Genomic DNA, 22,370 nt, shown 5'->3' on the forward strand with positions numbered 1-22,370 from the left:
AGTAAAATTGTGATTAAATTAAACAAACTGTGACACAGGTCATCATAGTATTTGAATATTAACATTTATTACAATTGACACCACTGAATTCACTTACACTTGGACAGAAGCATACATTGACAAAGGGTTTTATGGGGGAACATCTTTTTTTTTTGGCTGTACAACAACAAAAAAACTAGCATCGTGTCATTTGAGGTAACTGGTAATTGCTTATGAACCAGCTTTAGCGTTGACATCTGCACAGTCAGAGGTCCCCAGATAACGCACTGCCCACTGTATGAGATGCCCTGGGATCCTACACACACACACACACACACACACACAGATAAAAACCAACAAATAGATCTTAGATCACAAGGGTAACAGTGCTTAAGAAAAAGCTGACATTAGAGCTTTAAACCAAACCTAGGTGGTTTGGTTTACTCTGCATACTGTACTGCTGCAACCACTGTCTAGCTAATGCTCAGTTCAGATTTCCTACAGGTGCACTAGAGGTCAAGAGGTCGAAACACTAGATTGTTTCCCCCAATCTTGAGCTAAAGGCATATACTTTTAGATCAAATACTTAACGCATTAAAACAGTAAATTTGTGAAATATTATTACAATTTAAATGAACTATTTTCTATTTTAATATATTATAAAATGTAATTTATTGCTGTGATGACAAAGCTGAATTTTAGCAGCCATTACTTCAGTCTTCAGTGTCACATGATCCTTCAGAAATCATGAATATCAATCATAAATATATATATATATATATTATAATAAAATAGGATGTGATGTGTGTCAGATCTGCGTCATGTGGGGCAGGTCTTAAAGTGTGTCATTAATATTAATCAAAGAACAAAAGACAAAGAAAAAATATAATCACTCACTGCTCTTGACGATATAACTTTTGTAGCTTTAATAAGGATTAATTAATATTCAATTTATGCAGTTATAATTTATGCTGTGCAGTGTTTGATCATTCAATTTCTGTATATTTACCTGTTAGACCTACATGAAAATCTTAAAACATTGTTTACAAGGTTACATGGGTCAAAAACAATATGTGATATTTATTACAATGGGTTTATGTGAAGATTGTTTTAAGCTCACTTAAATCTAAAGTTGTTATACATTTTTAAAACCTATTAAATGTTAAAATTGATAGCTTTCGATTATACTGTAATGTTGAATGACAATAATAAATGGCTATAATTGAGAAACAAATCCATAGAGATATCAGTATTTAAAATATACTGTATGTTTTTTCTACATTATTTTGGAGATTCAATGTGAAAGTATTAAAATATAAAAATATATGAAAACGTTAATGTTAGGTGCGATTAATCACAGAATTTGTTTTAATCGATTAACACACACACACACACACACACATACATACACTCACCGGCCACTTTATTAGGTACACCTGTCCAACTGCTCGTTAACACTTAATTTCTAAGCAGCCAATCACATGGCGGCAACTCAGTGCATTTAGGCATGTAGACATGGTCAAGACAATCTCCTGCAGTTCAAACCGAGCATCAGTATGGGGAAGAAAGTTGATTTGAGTGACTTTGAACGTGGCATGATTGTTGGTGCCAGAAGGGCTGGTCTGAGTATTTCAGAAACTGCTAATCTACTGGGATTTTCACGCACAACCATCTCTAGGGTTTACAGAGAATGGTCCGAAAAAGAAAAAACATCCAGTGAGCGGCAGTTCTGTGGGCGGAAATGCCTTGTTGATGCCAGAGGTCAGAGGAGAATGGCCAGACTGGTTCGAGCTGATAGAAGGGCAACAGTGACTGAAATAACCACTCGTTACAACCGAGGTATGCAGCAAAGCATTTGTGAAGCCACAACACACACAACCTTGAGGCGGATGGGCTACAACAGCAGAAGACTCCACCGGGTACCACTCATCTCCACTACAAATAGGAAAAAGAGGCTACAATTTGCAAGAGCTCACCAAAATTGAACAGTTGAAGACTGGAAAAATGTTGCCTGGTCTGATGAGTCTCGATTTCTGTTGAGACATTCAGATGGTAGAGTCAGAATTTGGCGTAAACAGAATGAGAACATGGAACCATCATGCCTTGTTACCACTGTGCAGGCTGGTGGTGGTGGTGTAATGGTGTGGGGGATGTTTTCCTGGCACACTTTAGGCCCCTTAGTGCCAATTGGGCATCGTTTAAATGCCACGGCCTACCTGAGCATTGTTTCTGACCATGTCCATCCCTTTATGGCCACCATGTACCCATCCTCTGATGGCTACTTCCACCATGTCACAAAGCTCTAATCATTTCAAATTGGTTTCTTGAACATGACAATGAGTTCACTGTACTAAAATGGCCTCCACAGTCACCAGATCTCAACCCAATAGAGCATCTTTGGGATGTGGTGGAACGGGAGATTCGCATCATGGATGTGCAGCCGACAAATCTGCGGCAACTGTGTGATGCCATCATGTCAATATGGACCAAACTCCCTGAGGAATGCTTCCAGCACCTTGTTGAATCTATGCCACGAAGAATTGAGGCAGTTCTGAAGGCAAAAGGGGGTCCAACCCGTTACTAGCATGGGGTACCTAATAAAGTGGCCGGTGAGTGTGTGTATATATATATATATATACACACACACACTTTTTTATTTTTTTACTGTACTACACTGCAAGACAAAGTTCTTAGATCATTGCCCATCACATAAAAAACATATTATAATCATTATGTCTCATGTCACACTCACTGGAAATGGGCGAGGGCTGTGGTAACCTGAGGCTGTGGACAATACAAATAGGAAAAAGGCATTCCATCCGAGTGCACCTGAAACAGGGAAGTTGGAACAATGTAGCAACATTTCTGATGCAATACACAGTAAATTGGGATTATTAAAAGCATTAATCATATCATATTATGCAAGAATACAGCAAAATATCATTAATACCATTTACACTCACTTTGGTGGCTTTGGTGGGTGGAGACGCTGAGGGGTTTTGGCTGGCGTCTGGAGACACTAGGGGCCTCTGTTCAGAGGGTGGGGCTGTATTATGGACGAGCCATGAGGGAGGACTCACCGCACGTTCTCTGTCATGCTCCTGACTGGGGTCTCTGATGGACTTACCACTCGAGAGGGATGGACTAAACTGGGTCGGCTTGGGTCTCTGACTGAGCGTAATGCCGTCTACTGACATCCCTCCTGAGTTCTGCTTCGAGAACTGGTTTTGGGTGCTTGTTGCTATAGGCAACGAGGGGACTTCCTTTAAAAGCGATTGACTTTCCAGCTCTGGGTCTGTATCAGCACAAAAATAAGTTAAGTTAGTGAAGCAGAAATTACACTGGTATTATCTATAAATAAATCCACATAAATGTACACATTAACACAAAAATAGAATTGAATAAAATGAACTACATAATTCCTTGACAAGCACCACGAAATTAAATTTGACAATTATCTTTTATGGAATATTGCAGTATTTATTATAAATGATTTATCCAAGCACATCTCATGTGCTCAAATAATCTTTAAACAAAATAACTTCCCCTCCCTTATGCAGCGTCATCTCTTCTCTGATGACGAGGGCGGGACAACCTGTCACTCACATGAGATCACAGCAATAGTAAAACACAATGATCCAATTAATTCCCGTTGGACGAAATCAAGTCCCGCCCTACATTTTTCTTGTTTGAGAAGCTGTTTCACTCAGATATTCGTCACAATAGGCAAAAAAAGACGATCGCAACTTCCGTTTCATGCTGACTTTAATAAAAAAAAAAATAGTGCAGTTTAAAATAAATCACTACCACTGGAACATGATTTTTAGTATATATTTCTTCTAGCCATAGGAATATTGAGTCTATGCCCAGATGGAAGGATTTCAAAGGTAGAATGAAGGCGATGAGTATGATTTTACATACCGCAAGTGCCGTTTTTAACATAAAATTACAAAATAAGTCCTGGAGTGCATGTTGTTTACGTTCAGTGATATTATCGGCCTGGTTAGTTATTTCACTATTAAAATGATGTCCTGTTATTCTGTGTATGTTAAACATTTGCATAAAGAGGAAATTACCATTTGAGTCTGAAGTGGAACGTCTACCTAACAGAGCTGGCTCTTGTGTGTACATATCCCATGGGCTCTCTCCATCCCCAGATAGCTCCCCTGTACCACACAAAACCTCTGGGAGAAGGAGGGATGAGTTTAATAACACATCATCTACCTGGAACAGCAGCACTGACTTTCTTTTGTAAAATCTCACCTGGTCTTGTGTGTATCAGAGTAGACTGTCCGTCATCTGGACATGAGCCACTTATATTGTCCTGAGTGACCACTGTTTGGTTTGCAATCGATGTGCTGGTTGGATGCGATTCTTCAGGGGGCGGGGCCAAGCCATTTGGTGTCTCACTCTCACTACCTGCACCTGCGCACATGCACGTACACAAGACAAAAACACATATGCATAGTGCGCCACATGCATGGTAAAATCTGGTCGAATGCCCAAAGGGTTGTCATGAAAAAAGCAATTAATTAGGCAGCAGACAGTACTGGGATCAGCTGTTATCAGCTCCCTCTGTTCCTCCGGGATGAGAAGAAAAGGCACAGGGACAATGAACTGCTCCTGTCCCTGGAAAAAAAACACACACACACGCAATGAAAATTTGTCTGGTCAACAGCTGGTGCCTTTAAGTTGCCAAGGAAGCAGCCTTACCCTCCAGTGAAGTCTCTCTCTGTGCCAGTGAGTTGGTGTCGCCACACTTGGACAGTATGTTGCAGACATGGATATTTTCTCCGTTGCATCATTCAGAATATTTATTATAATGTCATTGTGCCACACCTCCAATAGAGACGAGAGTGAGACCCCTGGGAAATTAGGTACATAATGCACATCATTATCGTTTCTGTGAAGCAGCATGTTTTCTTTATAAATGATATTAAGAATGCAAATTACAAGCATTTACAGTTCAGTGCAAGAGGTGTGTGTATATGCAAGCTATTCGAAGAAAGACAAAGAGAAAAAGTGTTTGACACCTACCAGAGGATGAACTTACAGAACCCTCCCTGTGGGATCTGACAGAGAGCAATACAATTAACACTAACTGTTAAACACAATCTAAAAAACACACTGCAGTTCTGTGTAACATGTACTTGTTCACGCATGCTATAAACAAGGTCAACACACCTCCACGTCTTTATGATCTGATCTCTGACTGATGAGAGAGTTGTACTGAAAGATAATGAAAGACTAATAGAGATTAATAGCTAAATAAATGACAATGATTTAGTGCCGTTAGGACACATCATTGCACATGCTTAGAGAGATCAGTGACTTGCCAGCTAGGGGGTTGTTGGCGTTTTGAAGCGATGCATACGGTGTTCAATTGATTGACTTTCAAGTAAAACTGGCAAGATGCCTAAAAAAAAAAAAGAGGAAACATGTAAACATCTAATACATAAAGATGTCTGATTTCTTTATTTGGAATCAACAAGCCAACATTCAATAAAACTCTTAATTTGGTAACATCAGTTATTGTTTTAATGTGCTTTATTCATTCATATTTAATATTGCATTAATTTACATGACTTTTCTAGACCGGACAGGAATGAATATTATAAGCCATGTTTATGCAATATATATCAGTATATCCCTGCTGTTTCTCTATCCAAGAACTGCATGGCCTGGAGCATGCCAAAGCATCAGCACTCAAAAGGAAAATGTTTAGAGGTTGGAACCAAAAGATGGACATAACATACCAGATCAGGGTTCATGTCGAAGTTCAGCTCAAAGCTGCGTACATATACAATAGCATTGTGCAGGCCTGTAAAGGTTTCCATCTCGTCCAAGCTGAAGAAAGAGAGAACAAAACTCAGACAGTGTCATTTTTTATTTGGATTTAATTACTATCATTACACTGACTTAAAGTAGTGTCTGCTGATCTCTAATATTCACTTATGCACTTACAAAAATTCAAGGCAACAGTTAATATGCAACAGGCAGAAGATCAGAACCCTAAACTTGAGCTTATTTCAGCATGATTTTCATTGGTTGATGAGTTGTATAAAAACAGGGGCTCAGGTGTGTAGTGAGTGGTGTCATAACAGAGGATTAATAGGTCCCTTACTCCTGCAGACGCTCCCATGCGGCTTCGCTCAACACCGCGGGAATGACTGCGCTCCCATCGGACATGAACAGCATACAGGCATCTGTGTGCTCCGTCCGCTGCGAGTCTGATATATCACACACCTAACCAACACACACCCGCACTTCAGTACTGACACGACATTCTACATATGTGATCACACATAAAAAAAACTACTTACGCCGACAACGTTTGCTTTTACCGTCGTTTCACACTGGCTTTGGCCGTAGTTTTGGATGAGTTTCTCGATCCACGGCTCCAGCTCCGCCATTCGGCGACGTTTTATCTTTGGTGGATTCATTGCTAAACTCGTGAATCTGTAACTGTCCACTAGTGTAAATGTAATAAAAGAATTCAAACGGTTAAACTCTTCGCGCCGCTTTATTTTCGTCCCGTGTAGAAAATTAGACCAGGCGATTTGGGTTCCGTTACAATCATGTAGATTCGAATCGTTGGTGCCACCTTGCGGTATTTGTGCGCAATGATAAAAAATAAAAAGATAAGCAAGTTTTTGGGTGCTGATGTTTATTTTTTTTTAGCAAGGTACGATACAATTTATGAAAACCTGACAAAAAAAATGTGAAAAATATTTCACTTCTAACATGAACATGTCCTTTTCCTAAAGTAAATTTGACATAGATGGATTGAAATGCAATGGTTGTATATCAAGACCAGGGAGGAATTATTTGTATAAAAAATCAAATAAAAATAAAAAACCCTTACAACTAAACATTGCTTATTTCTTATTTCAAAATGTTAAAAAGACAATGATGAAATAAATCAGTGATTAAAACTCAATCTATGACAGCAAACAAGCATGCAAAGTTTGCACTGTAATACGTTTGTAAAACCACAATAAAAGTTGCTTTTAAAAACATAAAAGCTTTCTTAAACATTCCATAAAATAATTAAAGCCACATTCCACACCTATTAACTCTTCTCATTATGGTTTCACCTGTGAAAAAAGAAGGAAGAAAAAAGTCAGACTGAGATTTCAGCTCCCTAGCTGGCTGTCAGCATGAATACAAGTTACTGACTTGGAAGTTGCACAAACATGAATGCATCTTTAAATCGGAATTACAACTGTAAACTTCCCAGTAATGAGGACTAAAAACTTGCTGACATGGCGAAGAGGACAATTTCAGCAGTGTTGTGATAATTTATTTTTCAATATTGTAATCATTTTTGTATTTTTACAGCTTTTGCAGTTTTGAAATAAGAATGAAACGTTTCATATTCATGCCAACAACAAAGCACTTGAAATGTGACACCCATAACAATCCTGTAGTAGTTGTTTAAATATGGGAATACATGTTACCTACAGATTCAGTGATTCCTTCAGACTCCCACCCATTTTCTGTAAGCTCTCACTAAGTCCAGCTTTCAGAAGTGTATAATCTGGTTTCTCTGTATACTGCAGGGTCATTACAGTAGACAGGTATTCTTGTAATGCACCTAAATTGCACAAAAACATATTACATACAAACCTTCACTGGTATTAAACACATGAGGATGATTAAAATAGAAAAATGAATGCTCACTTGAAGCTTTCTTCTGTTTGTAGCAGCAACTCAGAAGTCCAGGGATATCCGAAATATACCTGTAGACAGGCAGAAAACATATTACACATAGAAGAACACTGACATAACTGCAGCCTTCCCTCTGTAAAGCGCTAGGTTTTCATTCATGGAAATTGTGTTCCTTTTATGATTCAAAATGCACGTGATATAGATTAAGTAGTAATTTATCAGACGCTTGTATTTAAAGTGTCTAAAGGTCCATTCATTGAAGGGACAGTTCACCTGGAGTAAAGCACCTTGCCCAGAGCCGGTGATACTGTAGCTCATGGCTCTTTCCTTGTGGGGATCAAACTAGCAACCTTCTTTTTTAATTTAGTCACCGAGATGCTTTTATTTCGAAGTGACTTATAAATGAGAAACATCACAAGCAATTCTTCATACAAGAGCCAACAATATCCACAGCACAGCAAAAGCAAGTTTCAGGAGTAAGTTAAAGGAAGCATAGATATGCATGTAGATGACACATTAAAAAGCTTGAAATGGGTCTTGGAACGGTCAACATTTCAGAATCATCTTCAATTTACAAAATAATCTGCTTAAGTCAGTTGTAGATATATGTATATATATATATATATATATATATATATATATATATTCATACATGCATATAACTAAGGTTGCAGACGCACAGTCGCTCTTGAGTGTTCATAGACCGGCTTTGACCGTTCCAATATGGTGGATGGCTTATGAACCTCTAATGAGGCATCTATATACCTATTTGCAGAAGCAGTATAGAAGGGCCAAAATTATTTCTTACTATTATTATTCAAAAAATATTTTTTTTTAAATTTATTTTTAGGCAATGCCTTTATCATTGGTACTAGGGGATAATATGTTCACAGAAAAATTCAAAGAAAATATATATTTTTTAAATGGCTCATTGAAGAAAAAAAACTTCACATTCGTTTATATTTTAAGAAGGTGGTCCTTTGGAAGGGGATCATCATATTTGGGGGAAACCCCTGGTTTAGTAAAGGGCTCACAGTAGAGGTTGGCAGTTACCAGCACTGAGCTTGAAGCACTGTACCACACCACTCCTTGAGCCAGTTGCATAAACATAGCCACTATGTTAAGACTGTCTTAACAACTGGTCTGACCAAGGGGTCTATAAAGGGTCTATGTAAGAATTTTCATCCCTTGTCCGATTGCCAATGTGTGAACAACAGCTTGTAACGAAACTTAAACAAATCAGACCTTCCCCAGCTTCTTAGGTCTTCTACTATGAAAGCCTGAAGACTGATTTTTTTGTGAAGAACTCGGGCTGGTTTCACCGGGAAAATCCAAAGGATGTGACGGTTACGCACACTCCTGAAAGCCTTTCTTTTGTTCTATGACAAATTAAATAATTTCTTATGCAATATTCAGGATAATGCAGAAATAGCCATTCTGTACTGTAATGTCAATGTGTCATGCAAAGAAAAGGGATCAATTCAAACTATAGTCTCACATAGCCAAATCTATAGTCTCAAATATAATTTATAATCAAACCATCATAACAGTGTAATTTTAATTACCTGTCGACATGAGGCTGATGAATTGCAGAGCTGGTGCAAACATATCCATATCACTATGCTTTCTTAGAGGTAGAGGTTGGCAGTTACCAGCACTGAGCTTGAAGCACTGTACCACACCACTCCTTGAGCCAGTTGCATAAACATAGCCACTATGTTAAGACTGTCTTAACAACTGGTCTGACCAAGGGGTCTATAAAGGGTCTATGTAAGAATTTTCATTTTCATCCCTTGTCCGATTGCCAATGTGTGAACAACAGCTTTTTTGATGCTTTCTTAACTGCTGCTTTCTCACCATTGTCATTTTTGTTGTGCGTTTTTGTTTTTGAGAGGAAAGTGCAGCACATATTTACAATTCATCTAAACAGTATTTCGCTGCAAAGTTATTTCCAACTTCCTTTTACTTCTGAGCAAAGAACAAAAATAACAATGGTACGTTAATAACAAGGGTTTAGCTACATAGTATATAGCCCCATTAAATAACTGACTTAAAACATTATGAAAAAGTTATGAGCAGTCTTAAAGAAAATAAATTTGATGACTAACTTGTAAGACTAGTATGGGTGGAACGGATCGCAGTTGATCCGTACGGACCAGGCCCCACAGTTCGGCACGCATGTGATTCGCGGATTAACTGCTAAATTTAACCATCATAGAGTGAAAGTTTATAATTTGGACGTGTTTTGTCTTGCCAATTTACACATTCAAACAATTTTAAACACAGAAGAGGTGGTGAAAATCGGGACTCGCGCACACTCGAAGAGAGCGAGAGAGAGAGCGAGAGAATTGATTCCTCTTTTGCGTTTCCTTGCCCTTGAATGGACACAAACACAAAATGATGTCTAAATACCCGTCTCGGCATATCTTCTCTCGGTTATATCATAAGTGAACAGTTGAGAAAGAAACTGGATGTTTGTCAGTTTTTCGGTCAGTGCAGTTGGTCTTAAAGTGACAGCACACACCTAATATTCCTACCGTTGTCTGTGTCATTAATGTTAATAAAACAACAAAATACAGCTTTAACAAAGATACTAAAGAAACTACCGTATTTTCCGGACTATAAGTCGCTCCGGAGTATAAGTCGCATCAGCCCAAAAATGCGTCATGACGAGGAAAAAAACATATATAAGTCGCACTGGACTATAAGTCGCATTTATTGAGAAATTTATTTAACAAAATCCAAGACCAAGAAAAAGTTATTTAAACAGACTTTAATTCATTAAAACAGAAGGCATTTAAGTTATTCAGCTACACACAATAGCACAAAGAACAACAGGCTGAATATGTGTCTGGTATGTTGTTAACGTAACACATCAACATTTAGCTACACAATAGCATAAAGAACATACCTAAGAGGCTGAATAGGATAAAATAACATAAGACAGCGAGTCCAACAGTTATCGGTAAAGCAACTGCACTGCACCGTTGACAAGCCTCTCCCGGCAGCGCGTTGTTCAAGCACCCATCTGTGGACTCGTTCCTCCAGCTCTGGCCATCTTGCTTTCAGCCCGCGATTAGCTTTCTTTGTTTTCTTCATTTCAGTTAAGAGTAACCTCTGCTTTTCGCCAGTCCCTCACAAGTTTCTCATTCACTCCAAACTTTCTTTCTGCTGCTCGATTACCGTTTTCGGCTGCATATTTTATTACCTGCAGTTTGTAATCTGCAGAATATGATTTTCTTTTTGGGGGCATTTTGTTTGCGTTCAGTCTAATATTTCAGTTAATATCAGTTGTTTTCAGTTCATTTTTTCAGCGGTAAAACTAGCTGTAGTCTAGAGCGCTCTCTCGTGGCTGTAGACGGTAATGTCACCCCTAATTTCGGCAAATGATGCAATCACGTCATACCACAAATACATCAAAAACTCTCAAATAATAATCTGGGGCAGTCAGCGATCCTGTGACGAGTAAATCTTGGTAATTTTGATATATAAGTCGCACCTGACTATAAGTCGCAGGACCAGCCAAGGTATGAAAAAAAGTGCGACTTATAGTCCGGAAAATACGGTATATTTAATTTCTTCTATTTAGGCTTAATTATTCATTTCTGAACCTAAATACTACTGTTAGACTTTGTAACTTTGTTATTTAGTATTCATCTCTGCTTGTAATTTGTGTATTTGTTTTTATTTTATTACTGACTGACTTTTTTTGCTGAACCGAAAAATTATCCGATCTGTGGCTCAAAAACCGTAAATGATCCGAACCGTGAATTTTGTGAACTTAAGACTAGTCTAAGCAGTTTATACAACTGGCCACTAATCAAGGTGATTTTGCGGTTTTGCTTACCTCTCTTTCTCTGCAGCAACGGAGCTTGTGTGAGAGAGGTGACTCCAGGGTAGTGAGCCTGTCAGCCAACACAGCATACAGTAACCCAGAGACTGCAGGTCACTGCGACAAGAGGGACCTGCAAAACACCCACAGGCATGCAAATTAGACTCGTTTCTGCCATGGATAATGTAAATAACGCAATGAACAACTGACGCTCACCAGCCCCCTTGTGAGAATCCACGCTGATGAAGTTGATGTTACCCTGGTGAGCAGTGCGGCTACCCTGTCGGTACTCCACGTGCTTTCCACCAGGGCAAAACCTAAACGCATAACCAAAGCCAGACAAGAAAACCTACAAAACACAACAAACACTTTAATGTTTGAATGATATATAAAGCATTCACATTCAGTTCATAAGAGACATGCTCACTGACCTCTGTGTCACTGTCAGTGTTGATGTAAATATTTCCTGCATGGATGTCTGCATGGGCATATTCCTTCTCATGGACAAATTCAAGTGAATCCAACTACAAAACACATACACATCCTATATATATTGCCGTTTCATAGAGAATGGCATAGCTAGGGCATTAGCAACAAATCTGAGAGTAAAGTCGTTCAATGGTACACTCACTAGTCGTAGTGCAAGCTGAAGAACAACTTTCTCAGAGAGAGAGCCGGTGCCTTCCTCTATGGCTGTCTGCAGTGGTTCGCCCATGCTGGGAAAAACTAAAAACCTACAGGGAAGTGTTTACGGATACAATTAGATTCCACAATGAGGTCATTGTTATTGAACTGTTTTTATCTTTACACACAATCTTTCAATGCGTTGCCCTGCGCTCATGACACAAGACTATGAAAATCAGTGAAATGCAAAGCAACAACCAAATACATCAGTCTGCACATGTACATAGACTAACATTAAAAAAAAGTAGATGGGGTGCGGAAACGTGCTGTGTGTGAATACATCTCCCACTGTTTCATCGGACAAATTGACAACTCGATTGCTAAATGAATTGATGTTGGCTAAAGGACAATGTTAAGTCTGTGTTCAATTATATGGAAATAAAAGAAACAATATATTGGCTTCTAAACCATTTTTGTAATGGCAAATTAATTTTTTTGCTAGTCTGCCACAATGTAATCATAATGTCTTGAAATATCTTCATAAATCTCTCGTCTCAGGGGGATATGAGGGTGGAAAGCACGGTAATTTGAAAATACTACAGGTTTTCTACTAATACAAAGCTTAATGCTAAATCCTGAAGTATCCCTTTAATCAAAAATACAGAAACAGTAATATTGTGAAATATTATTGCAATTTAAAAATACCTTTTAAAATATATTCGAATAGAAAACAGTTATTTATTCCTGTGATGGCAAAGCTGAATTTTCAGCATCATTACTAAAGTCTTCAGTGTCACATGATCCTTCAGAAATCATTCTAATATGCTGATTTGGCGCTCATTTTTTATTTCAAAACATTTCTTAATATTATCAATGTTAAAAAACCGTTGTGCTGCTTAAGATTTTTGTGGAAACCGTGACACTTTTTAATTTATTTTTATTCTTTGATAAATAAAAGGTTCAATTTAATGCATCCTTGCTTTTTTTCAAACACTTTTTAATGGTAGACAGTGTAGTATAATATTCTATAAAGGTTTCTGTACAGATTCATACAAATCCACATACCTAGATGCTTCATGGAGACCAAATCCTACACATGATGGAATCCCAAGGAAGTCCAATTTGTGCAATTTCATCCATTTTTCCACTATTGGCAAAGAAAAAGAAAGAAAGGGTTACACTATTTTAAGGTGGCGTAGTTACATTATACTTCCTCTAGTTTTTGATATATCCGTTGCAAGTTCTAAAATGGCTGACCTGCGTCAGGTTTGGCTGCTCTCAGATGGAAGTTCTGCTCATTGAACAGGTGTCCTTCTTTAGCACCCTGAGGAAGACAACCTAAAGTTATCAGGGCCCTCCTCACAAACACACACAGGCTACATTTTGTGAACACAACACTCACCAGTCTCAACATGTACTTGCATTCATTTGAGTCTGCGTGCTGATTTGCCTGGCACACTAGATTAAACAGACAATATTTATATGCATAAGTCACATTTATTGCATTGCTGTTATCTTTGTCTTAACCATCTGAGGAAAAAATGATTAAAGGATTTAAGATGCACAGATGGATACATTGACCCACATCCCATTAATGTGGAGCGTAGGGGTTTGATAGTCAAATATCTTACCTGCATATGTCAGATCTAATTCTGTTTGCCACAGAAGTTCAACCAGCTTCCACTTTTTGCTTGACTGGTCACACACCACCAGACCCTCCTGGACCGGCTCCACAGTGCACACGCGCTTCTTGCCTTTGCATTTAGCTAAAAACCCAAATAATAACAACATGATGCTATTTGGCCATTTTGTATGAAACACAATAAAGAAATGTGATGTAATCACTTTTAGATATCATGTATTATCTTTCCATGTAAATGTAGCAGTTTTCCCTCTATACAGTGCATCTTACATTGGCTTTGAATAACTGAAGACGTTTGCTTTGCCGCCTCGTCTTTAACCTGGGGGGAAGCCTTACATTTTCGAGGTGACATCGAATGCATCTTATCTGAAATAATGCAGCACACAAAATACTTCACAGCACACTAATAAAAATCTGTGAATATAAATATAAAATGTATTTACAATAGTGTGTAAAATTATTAATAATGTGGTCATATTTGCAATTTACCATATGACCGAGCAAGAAAATCTGCTTTAATTATCTAAGGTATAAAAAGACAACAAATCTAAATTTAAAGACTACATCCAGAGTTTCCCTGCATCTCACCTGGAGTTTGTAGTGTAACCGAACAAGTTTGCTTCGCCTCCTCTTGTTCTTTAACCTGGGGGGATGCCTTTCCTTTCCCAGGAGATGTCAAAGGCTTCTTACCTGGAATAAAGCAAAAGTCTTTCACACAAAATCCTACAACATTTAATGTTATAACGCTTCTGATTTGCATTTAGCAGAAAACGTCTATACAAGTAATAATAATATGACCGTTTTTTATGTTTACTCTGTGAAATAACATGAATATCTGCTCTAATTACATTTGGCTATAATAAAACATACTATGTTATAAAGTCTAGCGTTTTACAGTATAGTGTGTCTACCTGGGGTTTGAGTTACTATGGACAATGTTTTCTTTGTCACTTCTTTCTCCTCTTTAACCAGGGGGGATGTCTTTCGCTTTCGAGAAGATGTCAAAGACTTCAGATCTGAAATAAAGCAGTCGTCTTTAACAAAAATCATAGCAAGTCTACAAAGCCCTTGTCTCTACTACAGAAACACTCAGACACACCTACACAGTCCATGGCTGTGCTACTCGAGGTCTTTCGCCGTGTCGAACGCAAAGCTGGGCGAATCAGTGCAGATTGTGATGAGTCTCCAGCAGAATCTACTACTACAAAGAAAGTGGATTACTGTGTTGCTATTAAGCATTTTAAAAGCAGCAACTGGGGTCAAAAAAGGAGGCTCAGTCAGATGACATATGCATAAATGTACATGTATTATGCATAAACTACCATCCAAAAGTTTGGGGTTGGAAGATTTTTTAATGTTGTTGAAACTAAGCCTATTATGCTCACCAAGCCCACATTTATTTGATGAAAAATACAATAAAAAAACATATTGTGAAATATTACAACAATTACATTTTTTTTCTATTTTAACATATTATATTTAAAATGTATTTTAGAAAGAGCCTAACTTTCAGCAGTCATTACTCCAGTCTTCAATGTCACAGGAATCATTCTAATGCTGATTTGGAGCTCAAGAAACATTTCTGATTATCAAATCAGTTGAGCAGCTTAATAATTTAGTGGAAATGGACACATTTTTTCAGGTTCCTTTAAAGAATAGAAGGTGTTCTGTTGAATTTATTTGAACTATAAATATTTTGTCATATAATAAATGTCTTTAATCCCATCAATTTAATTTATCAATTTAATGCATCCTTGCTCTGAATAACTCGTCTGCTAATAGTAAAATAGACCATCGTGGGACTTACTAAAAAAAAAAAAAAAAAACACGATAAAAAAAATATAATTAAGCTATATTTTATCTCAAGGTTATTGATTACTTTGAGAGAGCCAGTTTATCTCTGGTTTACCGATATCATAAAAGATGTAGTGTATAGATGACAGACAATCATTCAGTTAAATGCTGATATTAACGTACATCAAACCCACTTTGAAAACATTAACGTTACTACTAAACGACTCTACTTTGACAGTTAAGATGAACAGTGTTCAACTCAACTGCAAATTGGTTCATAAGGAAATCTGGACCATGATGTCACCTGAATTCACATGAATAAATATTTTTTTATTGTAGATTGCGTTATGCACGTATTTAAGTATCGACGACGACATGAATCTAACGTTAATTAAGACGTCGTTACTGCATGGTAACTTATGACCATTTGGTTTTCTTAGCCTGTCTGCTTTACTATATTTAATCAGCCTCTTTGATCGGCGAATTGTAGACCTTTCAGAAACCTACCGAATAAATTTAATTAAAATAGGGTTGAACTAAACCCATATTTACCTTCCATGGCGCTCAAAGACGAAAGCACAGAGTCAGGATATGGTTCGGATGGCTGTGAAGTTACAGCTTCTGTTGCGTCTTCTGGGAGTCTCCCACCACATGAAGGACAGAATTTGAACCCAGGCTGTAACTTTGACCCACACTGAGGACAGAAATTCAGCATCTTGACGGCAAATTAGACGCGGTGGGTGGAAATGCTCCTCGGCAAAATGTTGTGACTGTCGAATTAACCTTCTGCAGACATCTTTCGCACTGTTGCGTTGTGGTTGGTTGTAACTGACACAAATCACGTGATCGCTAGCAGCTGACGTTTTACGGCAAGTGACAAGGGCCATAATTCACGATTTTCACATTTTCTTTTTAATATGAACGAGGAGCAATACATTTAAACTCTAAATTTATTGCTGCTGAAAATGAGCTAAAGGAATTTCTCATTTTATTGCTGCTGAAAATGAGCCATTCTAAGGCAAAGACTAAATTAAAAAACAGTAATAATTTCCTACATTGGTTTGACTACAATGAAAATGGTCGTTTACTCACGTTCATATTGCTCATACAAACATATATGACTGACTTTCTCCTGCCGAACACAAAATATATTTTAAATCAGTTTTGGTGACCATTGACTTCCACTGTATGGACAAAAAAATCATTTTGTTTCACAGAGAGAAAAAGTCATGAAGGTGAGTAAATTTTGGGTGAACCAACTATCCCTTAAAACCGCTCCCCCCCCCCCCCCCCCCCCCCCCCCTTCCTACCTCGACCTTTCTTACCTAAAACGGTCTTTAACACTAATCTTTTGTTGCCATATAAGCAAACTGGGATGTTTTTGAAAGCTATGAACAAGAAAAATATGAACAAGTTTTTGAGGTTCACGTTTGTTCTCTCAAAAGTATGTAAAAAGTACGAAACAGGGTTAGAATGACAACAGTATGCAAATGTGTCTAAAAAAATTCTTTTGAACTTCTCTTCACAATACATATTAATGCTGTACCATCCTGTCAGCCTTCACATTAAACAAAACTCTGCTCTAAAGTTATAAAATAAAACAGTTGTCAACTGTGGAAGTGGAATAACAAAAACATGGCCCAAATGACTGAGGAAGAAAATTTGCTGATAGCTTTTTTTTTATTCCCAGTGCATAAATGTACAAAAACACACTTGAATACATTCACACACTGGTCGCTTTCAGAGAGAACATGAACTTTTTTTGTGTTAACACTCATATATACATGTATATATACAGCATGTGAGTAGATCTAATGAAAACGGATTTTCTAGTTATCTGACATGAAAGGCCTTCTCATTATTAATCTCTATTTGATGGCAGGAAATCTATAATTTGCATGCATGCATGTACGTACGTGTTTGAATTCCTGGAAGGTTAAGGTAAACTTTCATTTAGCTAAAGAAAATACAACATCCCTGGCATTTCCCCCACTCCCCACAACCCCATTCCCCAAATCCAAAGCAATCTTGTAAAAAATAAAAAGGGTAAAGAAATAACTATTTCCATAAAAAGGAAATCATTGTTTCCTTGTGAAACAGACATACTGAAGTATATCAACAATTGTAAAATCCAGAGGTCTGTCCCTGTGCATGAGCATTTTTCCAGGAGTCCAGTTCTTGTTTCTGTTTCTCTAGCTCCTCTTTCTCTTTCAGAAACTCCTCTCTCTCTTTCTGCATCTCCTCTTTTTCCCCCTGGAGTTCATTCTTCTCCTTCTGGAGGTCTTCTCTTTCCTTCCGCAACCTTGCATGTTCCTGCTCTTGTTCACATTTCTGATTTTGAAGCACTCGGCGCTCAGCATCCATTTCACGGAACTGCTGCAGTAACTCTTTCTGCAGCTGTATGCTCCGCCCCTCTTCCTGCTGGACACGCCTCAACGCCTCTGTCAGCTCCCGCTCTCTTTCCAATATACGCACACCCTCAGACCACTTAGCTCCTAAGAGGAAAACATTTCACTTATGATATTAAAACTTTAAAAAAAAATATATATATATATGTGTGTGTGTGTGTGTGTGTCTGGTGTGTTTTTGTCTTTTTATTTTATACGCTATAGAATATTAAGATACACTAAAAATGAAAAAGATTTTATTTGTACAAGTTTAAGGTGTTTGTATATCTTATTTTATTTCAGTTAAGTTAGTGTTTTTTATGGTTTTAGTTCTAGTTAACTATAATAACCCTGAAGCAACATCCTTTTCCCACAAAATGTAAATATGTATATTGATGAGAAGTTAAAAGCAAACTATACCCGAGTATCTGTCTAGGCTGGTACTGCAGGGTAAACGGACATCACGCTTAGGTGGCACAATGTGTGATCTGGTCGGAGTCCCGCCCGCTAATGTGGGAGAGGAAGCAAGTCGGCTCGGATCTTCTGATTTACGCTTGCTAGGCCGCTTTTGTGGGTGATCCTCAAGTTGTGCAAACTCATTGGGATGCTTATGCTGTAGATGTCTAATAAGGTTACTTGTGCTACTCCGGTGCTGGATCTTCTCCATGCAGAGCAAGCACAGGGCTCGTGGCTCCTGGCCAAGCTTTCGATAGTGCACCCACACGGAGCTCCACTTGCGAGTATTACCTGGGGTCTCATCCTCTTGTATTTCTTTCCCATCCCCTTCATCAACAGGCCCCTCGGCTTCCTCATCAGCCACCTCTGCTTCAGCTGTCCCCTCTCCTGCTGCAGCACGAAGGATCCCTTTGATGGCGCCATCCATTTCGCCATCTTCTCCCACAGACTCCACCTCTACCTGCTGCTCGTCCATTAACACTGTAACTTGGCACAGAAAAAAAGGAAGAAAAAAGAAGTTGCATTGGTTATTTAAAATGCCCCATCACTTAATTAAATTTGACTAAACTTTGTACACCTGCAGCTAGATGATGACAAAACAGAACGTTGCTGTGCAACAAAAGTAACAATTAACTAGAGCGCAAAAGTCGGGTTCCAAAAGTAAAAATCCCATTCAATTTTTTCCATAAGGGAATTGATTTTTAATAATAATTTAAAAAACCTTCAAACTAAGAAAGACCTACCCTGAGCTAAGAAGTGGTTATCAAATGGAATATATTTTTTTGTTGAAGCTATCAGTCCACATTATATCAACTTTTACATTTTTTAAATAGTGTTCAACAGCAGAAATCCCAGTGAAAAAAAAATACATTATACATGATTCTGCAGAGAAATCCAACAAGCAAATCACACCAAAAGAACACTTTAGCACCACTCCCATGAATTATCCAAACCGCCTTATCTTTATTAAGGTTGCAGGGACTAACCCAGCATCGTGGGCAACATCTTAACTGCCGTTTGCAAATATTTGACATGCTTTAATAGTTTCAACCTGTTTGGTTAGAAAAAAAAATTTCATCTGCTAATTTTCTTTTACTGGATATGCCTCATTTCGATACATTTTCCTGTTGTATTGTTCTCCTGACATCATTATTTAGTTTGTAGGAGTTAAATTGTACTTGTACAGCTTGGTTGTCATGACAATAGAATTCTATCATATTATTCTTTTGGCAGTGTATGATTTGGGCAGGTCTTTTAGAGCTTTGAGTTTAAAGTCGGCATTCACACCTACGGACAATTTAGTGTCTTGAATTGACCTATGAGGCATGTCTTGGGATTGTGGGGGAAACAGGAGCATTCGGAGAAAACCCCAGCAGACACAGGGAGAACATCCAAACAGAAAGGCCTTGCTGTGAGACGACAGTGCTATACCCACTGAGCCACCGTGCAACCCAACATATAATGAGTTGACTTGAAACTAAAATATTCTTATGCATATTTTAACAAACATAAAATATATTGTATCTCTATATAATCAACATCTTATCTCTAATTGTTGTAAATTGGACTATAACATTAAAGATGCTTTATGAGACTGTAGTTCTTTCATTAAAGCTGTGAAGTAGCATACACAGTTTGTCTTTTTGACTGATTTTACTTTTTAAAAGAACGTGCACTGTTGCAACTATATGGCCTTATATAATTTCTAGCCTATATATTCAAGTTTATTAAGGAAAGACACTACAAGCAAAAACCCTGTTTTTTCATGCATCTGTCAATTTTGAGATTGCGCTTTTTAGCTTTTCATATTGTTTTTCAGACTAGTGGAAAGAAAACAGCAAAAATACACTTGTAAGTATATTTTATAGCACTTAATCTACTTGTGTCTTTAGATTTCAATTACATATCTTTATATCTTTAAATGCAGTTCTCTCAAAATTAGTTTTTTTCCTAATTTGAGTCAGAAATCTCCATTTCAGTAGCACTTACATACACCAAAATTTTAAGTTTTATGCCTATCTATATTCTGAAGGTTTTTAAAGAGGGGTTTGTTCATATATAATTTGCCTGATAATATAATTTTTTTCCCTAAGAATTTGTGGGAAAAAAATAATAATTCTGGGTGTTGACAGTATTTTCGAGTGATAAAAAGAGATATCCAAAATCCCCTCTGTAAAAACCTTTAATTAAATTTTTTTTTAACCTGGCTTTACCCAATGTTCAGATTTCTGTTCTTGTAAGCAAATTAGTACATATTTAATTAGACAATGTCTCATTAGCATATTTGAACATAATATTTCAGATTTTTTTTGCAATTCTTAATGTAATCAGTCAACTGGGTATAGCGATATCTAGTAACGTTAGTTGATCACCAGGGGTGTCTGATTACGGAACATAACGTTGTTCGATATGGAAGCTGATCACGGACATAAACAGGTGTTGTGCATTTCCTATCCATTACTATCCATTTTTATACATAATTTTATAGAAACAAATAATCTTGGCTTTAGTCAATGACCAGTTTTAGAATTAAAAAAAAAAATCGCGCCCATCCGGGGATGTGACAGATGGTACATCACGTGACAATTTCGGATCAAATACTGCTAAATACAAATTAGATGTTAGAAAATGACATTATGTATAATTTATTAATCACTGATAATTTGTGTATAATACGACTTTATATTTCGCACAGAATGGTGTCGTTCGCGTTGAAGGTTTTCTGTCCCGTTTATTCTGAACGGGAGGGGGCGGGGTGGCTCTTTCAGTCAAAGCACCGTATATTGCCGATCCAAATCAGCGACACGATTCAAAAGATTCATTCGTTTGACTGAACGAGTCGAATCGAATCGATTCCCGTCGGGGAAATTGATTTGAGATCATATAAAATGTGCTAAATTAGCCTTTTATCATTGAGCGACATAATAGACAATTGTTTGAGAAAAAACCCAACATGGCGTCGTTACGACATCCACCCAAAACCATGGCCTAAGCGAAACTCTCGTCACTTTGACACAAGACTCTGCAAAACGAAGCCGTTCTTACTTAAGAGTCGATACTGAATCACACAATCACAACGAGCACAGTTTTGAACGACAAAGCGCCTTTAAATTAGCTCCTGGACTCACATGTGGTAAGATATAAGCACGTGCAAAGTAACGTTAGGCCAAAATGGAAGGGAAACCCTCACAAACCAAAGAAAATATATGAGGTGTCGATTCTAAGTTCCATAAACAGCCAGTTGTATCATAGACATATCACAGTGACGTTACACCATGACAGTGTACATAATAGTAAACACTGCAAGACAATAATTTAACCTTTCATACCTTCCACGCAACCAGTGTCGTTGCGTTTGGATACCGCATCTGTCGCGGGCTTCCTTTTGTCCAACGAGGAAAAATCTGACGGGTGTTTCGTTCGTAAATGGCGAAGCATGTTTGTTGTGTGACCAAAATACAAAACCGTCTTCATACAGAGAAGACACAATACTCTTCTTTCATCCTCCGCTTGGAAAAATGACCAGACTATACTTCGCTTTCGTGCCGCCATTTTCGAACGGAGTCGACTTTGAATACTGATTGCCTTATTTTAGATGGTAACCTTCTCTCCGTGAAATTCTCGCGCATGCGCTCTGTTGCTGATGCTCTGGTCACTGAGCAAAATGATTCAAGAGACATAAAATCGAATGTTATCCTAAATGTATTTATAATACTTGATGTTAATTTTTTTTTTACATTATGTTTTATGATGCTATGGAATATATAGTAAGACAAAATAATAGACTAGTTATTGTGTCCCTTTGATCCGCAATGTTAAACTATGTCTGTTTTCACACGTTTTAAGTTAATGTCTTTTAAGTCAAAACTGTTTATGATTAACAGAGAGAGAACTACACATTAATAAATACGGATATTTTTATAAATAAAACACCTTGTTGATGTAAAAAAAAAGATTTTTTTTTTTTTTTTTTTAACATTTATTG

The 22,370-nt window shown here is 37.6% G+C and overlaps 3 protein-coding genes across 6 annotated transcripts; all 3 read right to left on the minus strand.

Annotated features, from left to right (window-relative positions):
• Positions 1-155: 155 nt before the first annotated feature.
• On the minus strand, positions 156-6,496 carry acd (ACD shelterin complex subunit and telomerase recruitment factor). Of its 3 annotated transcripts, none has more exons than XM_056267285.1 (13): positions 6,303-6,496; positions 6,104-6,225; positions 5,736-5,826; positions 5,316-5,395; positions 5,164-5,208; positions 5,017-5,051; positions 4,693-4,844; positions 4,530-4,608; positions 4,243-4,404; positions 4,056-4,163; positions 2,943-3,274; positions 2,732-2,808; positions 156-295 (listed from the first exon to the last, which is right to left on the minus strand). In XM_056267285.1, the coding sequence occupies exons 1-13, from the start codon at positions 6,420-6,422 to the stop codon at positions 211-213; spliced, it is 1,488 nt and encodes a 495-aa protein (XP_056123260.1). In that variant the 5' UTR covers positions 6,423-6,496; the 3' UTR covers positions 156-210. The 3 variants fall into 3 exon arrangements, with proteins under 3 accessions (XP_056123260.1, XP_056123259.1, XP_056123261.1); XM_056267284.1 differs by having other exon boundaries at positions 2,943-3,272; positions 4,048-4,163; XM_056267286.1 differs by having other exon boundaries at positions 2,943-3,272; positions 4,048-4,163; positions 6,104-6,209; positions 6,303-6,443.
• A 351-nt stretch (positions 6,497-6,847) lies between these two features.
• vrk3 (VRK serine/threonine kinase 3) lies at positions 6,848-16,352 on the minus strand. Of its 2 annotated transcripts, XM_056267291.1 has the most exons (16): positions 16,095-16,352; positions 14,848-14,949; positions 14,660-14,764; positions 14,337-14,438; positions 14,019-14,114; positions 13,738-13,872; positions 13,509-13,564; positions 13,364-13,430; positions 13,172-13,253; positions 12,114-12,216; positions 11,914-12,006; positions 11,699-11,831; positions 11,498-11,615; positions 7,663-7,721; positions 7,440-7,576; positions 6,848-7,076 (listed from the first exon to the last, which is right to left on the minus strand). In XM_056267291.1, the coding sequence occupies exons 1-15, from the start codon at positions 16,255-16,257 to the stop codon at positions 7,440-7,442; spliced, it is 1,551 nt and encodes a 516-aa protein (XP_056123266.1). In that variant the 5' UTR covers positions 16,258-16,352; the 3' UTR covers positions 6,848-7,076. The 2 variants fall into 2 exon arrangements, with proteins under 2 accessions (XP_056123266.1, XP_056123265.1); XM_056267290.1 differs by lacking the exons at positions 14,848-14,949; positions 16,095-16,352 and having other exon boundaries at positions 7,444-7,576; positions 14,660-14,813.
• An 851-nt stretch (positions 16,353-17,203) lies between these two features.
• On the minus strand, positions 17,204-22,014 carry LOC130101520 (uncharacterized). Its single transcript, XM_056267292.1, is given in 4 exon segments — positions 17,204-18,037; positions 18,350-18,871; positions 21,715-21,945; positions 21,948-22,014. Coding segments are annotated over 4 exon segments (1,200 nt in total). The 3' UTR covers positions 17,204-17,657.
• Between the last annotated feature and the right edge of the window lie 356 nt (positions 22,015-22,370).

This window comes from Rhinichthys klamathensis, unplaced genomic scaffold (genome assembly GCF_029890125.1).
Source record: "Rhinichthys klamathensis goyatoka isolate OS25496 unplaced genomic scaffold, OSU_Roscu_1.1 h1tg000258l_1, whole genome shotgun sequence".
Lineage (NCBI taxonomy): Eukaryota > Metazoa > Chordata > Actinopteri > Cypriniformes > Leuciscidae > Rhinichthys > Rhinichthys klamathensis.